Raw genomic sequence first — 10,428 nt, 5'->3', positions numbered from 1 at the left:
CAAGAAGAACTGGTCGGGTTTTGAGTTAAAGTTTAAATTTGTGGTATATAAAATTATGTGTTAATACGTAGAGAGATGTATATTTAGAACTTTAAATATGATAAGGAACGAATTACTAGGATCATGTATACTGGAACGTCATGTCATGTCCCTTTTTGTTTTAATTGTTTTGTCAATAAAATTTAAAAAAAAAAAAAATATGAATATGATTAATTTATGTTGTGTGTTTTGCAATTCTGTAAATATATAAATACTCTTATATTTTACTGCTTTTTTCCGCAAAATTATATCTTGATCAGATTTACTTGATTTACAGATTTACTTAAAAATCATTTAAGTTTGAGACTATCTTGGGAAAACAAAATAAAAACAATAATTTTGTAGGAATATTCCAGGCTGAATTACAAGCATAAACATTTCATCCCTAGGTGCAGGTTCTCCTCAAAAGTCACTTAGTTTATCTGAAGAACCAAGCAGTAAAAAGCACCCAGAAGATGACATCTCTGTGGCATCATCACTGCATTCCAGCCCTGCTGCTTCCCCTCAGGAATCTCCACGCAAAGGTAAGCGCAGTCTCAGCTTTAAGACTGCACCATTGGTTAGTCTGACTTTGTCTTCTTCAGTACCCTCAAGATATTTTAGGCATTTATAATGGGCCATGTCTTAACTCTGGGGAACAAGATAAGCTTAATACATTTATGAAAAGCTTTATTGCGTATAATATCTAAATGTGTTTAAAGTGTTTTAAAATAGTGCCCAAGATATTTTATGATTGGATTCGGAGTTTAATGCCTTGGATAAATTCCTGATTACAGATACATTAGTTATTGATTGCAGTATCCGTCCAATACTGCTATGTGTTCTTCTGTATGCTTTAAAAAGGAATACATTTAATAAAAGCCAGAGGACTTTGTGTATATGTTTTTTGTTTGAATAGTTAGTTGGCAAGTTTCATTTCATTGGAACTCGCCAAACTTTATTTCTGCTGGAATTCTTCTCCATAAACATGTGTTTTAGTTTACTTTCTTATGCTTCTAAGGATACTATTTTTTTTACTTGTAAGGATTTTTCTCCTTTAAGAATAGACTTGGTCTGACAAAAGTAGCCCCTGCACTGATTAGCATCTCATTTACAGAACTAAAATTAGATGATTTGTCCTTTAACTAATGAAACATCCACAGTTTTGTCACTATCCATTTAACCTCACAGTTGTATATTTTTCTGTACTTTATCCAAGTGTAACATTATGTATATTGAAGAAAAGCAGTTTATTGTCATTATGTGATTTGTTTTATATGTTTTTTTCCCTTTGTAGTTAATAACTCACAGAGGTCTGAAAACTGCAGCCAGCTTAATCTGTCTGGTTCGTCTTCCTCTCTTGCAAGTGAAACAAGCAACAAGAACAGTGGACATCGCAGCTATGGAATAGGTGGGGCTTATTTGCAAAAGAAAATCCAGCAGATGACTAGCAAGACAGCAGAAAGATCAGTCAGTATCGAAAAGCGAGAAAGTGAGGAGGATAGAGGCAAGCCTGAGCCTTTGTACAAAGCCAGGAAAAGAATGGGATCCCCCTTTGGAAGATTCAGGGAAAGAAGTATCTCCAGGGAAAGATCAGCGTTCACCTTTCATGTGGAACCAGCATGCGCGCGCGAGAGGGATAGAAGTGAGAAGCAAAAGGACAGGCCCGGTATCGAGGGACATACAGCCAGCGACCATGGAAACAGTAGCTCACTGATGTGGTTGTGTCCACAGTTCAGACCGAAAAGAAGGAAGACACTATGACATGTCATTCAGCTCACGGCATTGCTGTGCACTGGTTTTCATAGAAGTTAAATATTTTTTTGTTTATCGTCCTCATCCCCCCCCCTTGAGATGGAAATGGCTAGATGATAAATATATTTTTCTATATCTTGTTCATTTTGAATATTAATATGAATCTATTAGTAGAAGTGGGGGCATTTGCCCCTCTTTAGGTGATTATTTAGAGAAAACCATGCCACAAATTCTGACGGTGAACTCTGAGCATTGATTGTTCCAGCTATCCTTTAGGAAACCAAGCTTAGCCCTTCTTAAATATCAGGTTATGGCTTTCTTTCCATGGAGTTTGGTTGGCTTTGTGTATCAGGCAAAAAGTCAATAAATAATTAATAGGCTACATAACATTCTGGTTTAAATATGCTTTTACTACCATTCTTTCTAGCCCGTAGTCAATTATATGGTACCATTTACAATTCATTCATTTCTGCTAATAATGGTGTGGCTGCTTTGTCACATAGCTGGTTACTTCTGTGAAGAAGGTTTTTTTTGTATACTTATAGTTCTATTGGTGAACATAATTCATGGAGATTGTGATTATATTAGCGAAATAAATAAAATAGTGCAGAAAAAGCTTGCTGTGCTGCTTGAAATATTTAAAGCCGTAAACATAAAATTTGAGTAGAGAATTCAAGTCTTACTGTTTGCTTATATCTATATTTACTTGGAAAGAAGTCCAAATGAAGCCCAAGGGATTTTCAAAAAACATTTATAAACATGGATCATATTTTCATATTTGGTTTAGAATCCCAGTTAGTTATGTTTTACAGATTCAGATTGTGCTTTGCAGTTTATATCTAAGAGGACAAATTTTCAGTTGTGTAGATTTTAAAACATTGTAAACTATAATTGCTATTATGACCACAATATGTACAGCATATGTACAGATATTTACTTATCTTAAATGCATGTATTTGAGGTAATGTGTAATTTATGGAGCATAATTTAGATTATTTACTCTTAAATAATATTTTTGTATAACTTATATAATCAGATCATTTAATTTCACATCCTAAATATTTTAATGGATATATACAAATATTAGTTATAGAGATAGATATTAAACTGTATATCAGCATAACAGCCGAATAACTACTAAAAAGGTATGTATTTCCTTTTAAGTAATCAATTACTCTCACTTGAATAGCTCAGTCATGATTAATCAATGTTTTACTTCATAAAATTCTTAAAATTAGAAGATTTTGAATAGCATTATTTTATAGGATATACAGTACCTATATGCATTTGCATACATAAGGAAAGAAGATACAGACTTAGTATGAGAAACATGAAGTGTCCATAGATATTAGGATATCTTAACTTCATATTCTAGGTTGTTTCTCAGTAAGCAGAATCACTGAAGAGGAAAATATTGTGTGAGAAAAAAGAGAGTGGTAAGGAATATATTATTAGGTGTTCTGACCTCCGAATGGATGATGAGGCCTTGCTTGAGTGCAGCTAGTAATAGTTTGGAATGGCAACATTTCCTGTGGCTTATCAGGAGGTGGGACACGAAAGTTCATGGCAGAACTGGAAAGATTAGTAATTTTAGTTGACCAACAGAAGGGGAGAAAGGCATTAAATAATCCTTCTGAACTTGTTTGCTTAATTTTTATGCTGCCCATCTCACTGTCAGGCGACTCTTGTTATGTTCAATCTTTTTAGTGTAAAAAAGAAAAGACATTCAAAACTCGGTATTATGCTCAGTTTGATCCTCATATTCTATGCCTTCAGGGTCTCTATTGCTCTTACATCAGCTAAAGCCCAAACTATAAATGTGTTGTATGTAGTATGAAATTTCCTTTAAATTCTGAACCAGCTTCCAACTGCAGTCTCAAATAAGAATAGAATAGAATAGAGCTGGAAGGGACCTTGGAGGCCTTCTAGTCCAGCCCCCTGCTCAAGCAGGAAAACCTATACCATCTCAGACAGATGAATGTCTAGCCTCTTTTTTAAAATCTCCAGTGATGGGGCCCCTACGATTTCTGGGGGCAAGCTATACCACTGGTTAATTGTCCTCGCTGTCAGGAAGTCTCTCCTTAATTCCAGGTTGCTTCTCTCTTTGATCAGTTTCCAACCATTGTGTTTTGTTCTGCCCTCTGGTGCTTTGGAGAATAGTTTGATGCCTTCAAATACTGGAATACTGGTATCATGTCTCCTCTATTTCTTCTTTTCTTTAGACTAGCCAAACCCAAGTCCTGCAGCTGTTCTTTGTATGTTTTAGTCTCTAGGCCTTTGATCATCTTAGTTGCTCTTCTCTGAAATTTTTCCAAACTCTCAACAACTTTTTTGTGATATGGTGACCAAAATTGGCTACAGTATTCCAGGTGTGGTCTCACCAAGATTTTATAAAGCGGTACCAATACTTTGCATGATCTTGATTCTATGCCTCTGTTTATACAACCCAGGATTATATTAGCTTTTTTGGCGGCGGCTGTACACTGCTGGCTCATGGTTAAGTGATCATCCACTAGGACTCCAAGGTCCTTCTCACAGTTACTGTTTTTAAGCCAGGTCTCGCCCAATCTGTACTTGTGCCTTTGGTTTTTCCTGCCTAAATGTTTTTCTCCTAAGTAATTGAAAAATGGAATACAAATGTCGAAAGTTGTATGTTCTGATCTTTTTGAAGCTAACATCTAGATCAGAACATACGAGTTTCAACATTTATAGTCCAAAAGATTAAAAAGTGTGAAACTTAATACAGCTTAAATTTGTAGGAATCCTGCATAGTGACATACTATGAGTCAGCTATAAGGTTGATATGAAATGATAATTGACACTCATGTCAATGGAAGAGATTATTCTTTCCCTGTACTGGCAGGTAAAGGGAAATTTTCAGTAATTGCATGTATCATTCACAAAAAATAACTTTATGCCAGGGCAGATATTACTAGAGGAATACTAGAAATAGACAAAAGTAACTCATATTTCACTTTCTATTTATTTTTAATTAAGCTTACAAAGTAGACATTTAGATGAACTGTAGTCACTTTTTCATATGTGTTTAATTTTTCTTTATTGCATATATATTAAATTCCTTTCTTGTCCCCTATTATTCTCAGTTCAGACTGGTACAGAACAATTGCCTCCTTAAACGAAGTTTTCCCACGCCTAGGCAGCTTACAGTATGGATAGCTGGAATGCTAGAGAAGCAGTAGAGCCAAAAATGTTTCTTCTTTCTGGCTGCCCCATATTTATACCGCTATGAAGATTCCCCAGCAACATTTTAAATTAAATTCATTTTAAAACAATGAAAATGATGGGTTAAACTGTTTATTACCTTTCTTCTGTTACCTAAAATTCAAAAATAATTTGTAATGCTTTCCGTGCAGATTAATTCTGCTCTTCACAAACAATGGAGTAAGATAATAAAATGTTCCCCATTCTCAAATGCAGCTTATAGGTAAAATATTTGTATAGTTCCAACCAATAACCAGGTCAAATGATTCTCTTTTTCTATTTGCAGTATGTTAAGGTGTATGCACATTATCTTACAGTGTATTATATAGAGCAAGGCTTTTCAACCAGTGGTACGGGTACCACCTGTGGTACATTGGCACCTGGCAGGTGGTACGCAACCATTCTAGAAAAGTGGTAGTGGGGGAGGGGAATGAGCTGAACCGGCAGCACCGCACAAGCCTGAGCGAGAGATGGCCGGAGCTGCAGGGCTGTCAGGGCTCCAGCTGGAGCTCGGCGCTGATCCTGGTGCTTCTGCTGAGCCCAGAAGAAGCGCCGATCAACTGGAAAGCAGCACTGATCCTGGTGCTTCTGCTGAGCCCAGAAGAAGCGCCGATCAGCTGGAATGTTGCAGCATCGCCAGGGTCTTGTGATTTACATTCAGATGCTTGGCAACTGATTCATATTTATGACGGTCACAGTGTCCCAGGGTCATGTGAAGTGACCAAAACCTGCTGCAACCACCCACCAGACGGGGGGGGGAATAAAAACCAAACACTCCCCCACCCCACCCCCACTGCCAATCCTCAACAGAAATGCTCACAACAATGAAAACCTCAGACAGGAGGAAGAGCGCGGCTGGGCGGGCAGGCAGGTGCCTTGCTCGGCTGTGCTTGGGGGGCACTTTTTTCAGTGCCATTGTAACTTCGAACAGTCACTAAGCGAACTGTTGTAAGTCGAGGACTACCTGTACTTTATCACTTTTTTCCTTTTTTTGGGGGGGGGGGATCAAGTTTTTGACACCTTGCTAGGCGAGTGGTGGTACTCGGATGTTGCCATATCCTAAAAATGGTACGATGGGTGAAAAGGTTGAAAAGCCCTGATATAGAGAATACCATACAATGTAATAAGGAAAGCAGGCAAAGCAAAGATTCTAGAATTCTTTCCAACTCCTCAAATAGAAGTTCTACTTCAAATCATGTAAACAGGAAGAAGGGTGCTTAGAATATAGGAAATATCAACATTCTAACATATTGCACAATTGCTTCTCTTATCAGAGGGCACCAAAAGGGTGCACCTTTTTATTTCTCCCTAGACGTTGCTGGATCCAGGCCATTTTTTAATTTGGTTTTTCTTTTTCCAGCTTCTTCACTCCATTTTCTTCATTTCAGAAACCTAAGATTGGGTTAAAAATTTGGTTTTTCTGTTTCCAGCTTCTTCACCACATTTTCTTCATTTCAGAAACCTAAGGTTGGGTTAAAAAGTATGTCTTTTTAAAAATAGTGGTTAGATAATAAGAAACCCTTGTTGTACTATATAAATCACCCAAAGATCTGTTGGATGAGCTCAGTCTACTCTAATAAAGCCACAGTTAGTTATAACCGTCTCCGTAGCAGAAAAAGAGATAGTTGCAGACAATTAATCACAAATGAGGTGTTAGATCAATAATCCCATCATATGCTAAATGAGAAACAAAATTAAAATTCTATGTAGTTAGATATTTTCTTAAATATCTGATCTTGAAACAGAAAACAAAGACAGTCCTCTAGCACTTTTACCCTGTTTGCAAATACAGTGAAACAACACCTGCGGAGAGTTCAGGCTGTACTTGCACAGCTAAATCAATATGCCTTTGGTATGTTGGTTGAATAGAAGCAATGCAGGAGGAACAGCATGTAACTGCACAAACAGAACAGCTTCTTCGGGAGAAAGCATTCCACCTGCAGAAAAAGCCTATACCCTTGATTTCTATTGAGTCTGTAGTTGGCTCATTGCTTTTGATTACAGTGTCCTTTTACTTGATCAGCTGGAAAACAAGGTTTGTCTAGCTTTGGAAGAAGTCGTACTTGCTGCACTTGAAGGTTCTCCCCGGTTGGTGTCGCACATAACATCATCTCTGAAACAGATCGGTGAAAGGAGTGACACCGTTTTTGTCCCTTAACGTTAAAATTAATTCATAAAGGAATTATTCCATTCTGTTGTATTTTATTGTCTTCCATTGAGCAAAAGGAACTCTCGTAAAACAAATGACAAAAACTCTTGTAAGAAGAGAGATAAAATGGTGAAAAGCTATCTCTCAAGGAAAACTACTTTGAACAGTGATATGATTACATTTTCTCTCAATGCTGTCTTTTCATGTCACGTTTAGGCTATGCCCTGATCCCGTCTGCCAAATCTGAGAATTTTTCCGATTCCAGCCATAGTGAGATCTCCTCACGATCCAGCATTGTCAGCAACTGTTCTGCTGACTCCATGTCTGCAGCCCTTCAAGATGAGAGGTGCCTGCCTCAGACAATGGCGATGGATGCAGTTGGGGCAGTGGAAAGGAGAGAGCCCTTTCAGCCACCACTTGAATACAACCAGTCTTGCCCTGGGTAAGAATCATTTCTTCCTCCAGGATTGGTTATTGATAGTCTATCTTTTAGCATTAAAAAAAAAAGTAGCTGAGCTTATAAGCTATTTGAACAATTAGATGTTGAAAATCCCACAGCATATGTTTTAAGATAAATTAACAAACCTCTAGGGCACGGGTGTCAAACGCGCTGCATCACGTGACGTGTTGTGACATATTGTGACTTTTTGCATTGTTGGAGCTGGGGTGGGCGCGGCCTCCGTATGATGCAACCAGCCGGCAGTTTGACACCCCTGCTCTAGGGTCTTCCCCAAGGCCTTTGGTTTAATGGCCCTGTGGGAGGAGGATGAGAAAAGGATGAATCAGCTTCTGGGATGGTCTTTGCCTGTTTCTTCCCTGCCTCCTTCCCTCTTAAGAGATCCTTCCCACAGGGCAGGTGGTGATAATTGACTGGTGTGCAATAGCATCAAGATGTTGCATTCAAGTCATTTGCTGCTTGTGGTGTCATCACACTCAAGGGGATTATTAGCCTGCTGAAAAGCCGTTTAGCACTTCAAAGTAGCTTCTGAAAGAACCTCAGATTTAGAATTATCCCTATGTTAGTAAAGTTTAAATTGGTGTGGTAATGTAGGTGGGAAGAAAATGCATGGAAGTGAGATTTAAACAAATTCCCTCTGGGCATAGCATGCTTCAAACATATTAAAAAGACAAAAGAAAGGGGGTTTTTTTTGGTTTTGTTTAAGATACAACATGATACAGTGGTTGGTGACAGCCATTTCATAGTTCTGCCATGCAAGGAGGAAATGCATTTCCAGGCATGTGCCCATTATATGTAGTCACTCTTCTGGTTATTTCTGTTATGACTGCTGCCAGCAGAAGGCTGAAGAATGGTTGTTGTTTTAAAAGCTTGAGAGTATTTTTGGTGGACCTGGTCTCTCTTGAAACAAAATCCTAGGCATATGCAGGTAATATTCTTTAAAGCACAGCACAAACCTGTGTTTTAATTTCCATTGATTATTCCCTGCTCTTGGCAAAGAAAAAAAAATTATTTATCAAATTTACATATCACCATTTCACTCTCTAAGTAACTTTGAGCAGTTTATAAGTAAAAAAAACAAACAAACATATAATCCTTACCAAAGGATTTTACAAAATAAAGATCCCAATGAGGGGTTTAATCCTAATGAAGTGTTTAATAATAGTTTGCTTCTAAGACATCTTTTAAATACAAAGATGAGTTTATAAATATATTGAAATTTCTGTTATTTACAGACAGGAACATATGAATATTACTGGTCAGTTCTCACTGGAAAAAGAAGCAAAGATAAAAAAAAACTACATTTGATGACTTTGGAAAAGCTTGGCAGAAATGGGCAATTAATTTATCTAAAAGAAAATCATAGCTCCAGCTTGTTGTTAAATATACCTGGATAAACAGCAATTAAGACTATTGTCACATTCAGTTAATATTTTTTAAATGTTGAAGGAAGTGCAAAATGTATTTCCTTGCTATTTTGAATGATAAAACCTTGCAGTTTTAACATTGATTCTGTCCCTACTGATTTGCTTGCATCTTAATTTCAACAGCATTTTTATTTCCCTTCTAATTTGTGCTGTCTTCAGTTTAAGCTGGCCCCTGCCTAGACCTCCAGTGATCCGGGGGTTGCCGGTTCCATCTTCCATGAGCACCGAGGAGATTTCTCATGAGCACCTCACAATAGAAGCAGCAGATAGCGGCCGTGGAAGCTGGACCTCTTGTTCGAGTAACTCTCATGATAATTTTCAAAACATACAGAACCAAAAGGGGTGGGACCTCTTAAACTCTTACCGCCATGCTCATTTAGAAAGGGCCATTGCTGAAGTGGAGCCATCCAGCTGCTGTCCTGAGGAGACTCGTTTGCAGTCACACAGCCACTCAGACGGTAGTCGGCAATCCAAAACTGGCATGGACTTTGACCAGTCCCGGCATAGCTGGGCTTCATCTACTTCCTTGTCGGACCTGCACGAAACAAACTATGGGACCGTAAAACGAAGAGGACTGGAGAGCATAACAGCAGAGCAAGCTGAAGTTTTGGACGCTAAAACAGGCAGTGACGCAACTTACAAAACTGTCACTTCAAGTACAGAGCATGGCCTCATAGGTAAGCCTGATGAAAAGCCAGTGGATGTTTCCACAGCTGTTATGCATTATGTAGTTGAACTGTTAAGGAATGATTTCAGCAGCCCTCATGGCCAATTTGCATGTAAAAAGGGTCCTTATACACATGTCTTCAATCAACTCAAGTCCTCTGCAGGAGTGTCTCCAGATCTCCTTGGGGGAAGGGTGGGATTTAAAAAAATAGGCAGCATGTTTTATTGACTTGCAGGGAAGAGAGGCAGCTTGTATAGCTTGTTTGGGACTTTTTGTATTTTCTGATGAGAAATTACTTGCAGTTCTTTTGTTAAGAATTTGATTTTTTTTGACCATTCACACTAGGTATCACCAGCCCAGGGAGAAAATTTGTGATGAATAAATCCAATTGAGATATTTTTCTCTCCAGCAGTTTGGCAGTGCGTGCATTTTTGCCTTGCCTTCAAGACAGGAAGGAAATCATCTTCATGTATCATTTCCCAAGCTTGTCAGATTGGCCATCAATCAAACACCTATTATTGTAGGAAACAACTATTTTGAGAAGAAGCAGACTTCATGCCAAATTCCATTTTTTGATTGAAGATGAAAGATGTCACATAAAATATCCTCTTGTGCCATTGTAGCATTGCTTTCAGACAAAAGGGTGCTTAAGAAAGTATTATTCTTGCACTGAATCAAAACGCTGTCCTCGGATATTAACATAGAATAGGTTATCTGTAATGTAGAGTTAAAA

General features: G+C 38.0%; 1 protein-coding gene across 1 annotated transcript in view; it reads left to right on the top strand.

Annotated features, from left to right (window-relative positions):
* LOC107285994 (rap guanine nucleotide exchange factor 6) overlaps positions 1–9,923 on the top strand; it is a 50,677-nt gene extending 40,754 nt beyond the window's left edge. Inside the window, exons 19-22 of the mRNA XM_015814279.1 lie at positions 420–563; positions 1,370–1,663; positions 7,361–7,586; positions 9,188–9,923. Of these exons, the coding sequence (XP_015669765.1) occupies positions 420–563; positions 1,370–1,663; positions 7,361–7,586; positions 9,188–9,923 (1,400 nt within the window). The remainder of the gene's footprint in view (positions 1–419; positions 564–1,369; positions 1,664–7,360; positions 7,587–9,187) is intronic.
* Positions 9,924–10,428: the final 505 nt, after the last annotated feature.

This window comes from Protobothrops mucrosquamatus, unplaced genomic scaffold (genome assembly GCF_001527695.2).
Source record: "Protobothrops mucrosquamatus isolate PMUCROS unplaced genomic scaffold, P.Mucros_1.0 scaffold234, whole genome shotgun sequence".
In the NCBI taxonomy this organism is placed as follows: Eukaryota; Metazoa; Chordata; class Lepidosauria; order Squamata; family Viperidae; genus Protobothrops; species Protobothrops mucrosquamatus.
The sequence above is the reverse complement of the archived record's forward strand: the minus strand, read 5'-3'. Positions and strand labels throughout refer to the sequence as shown.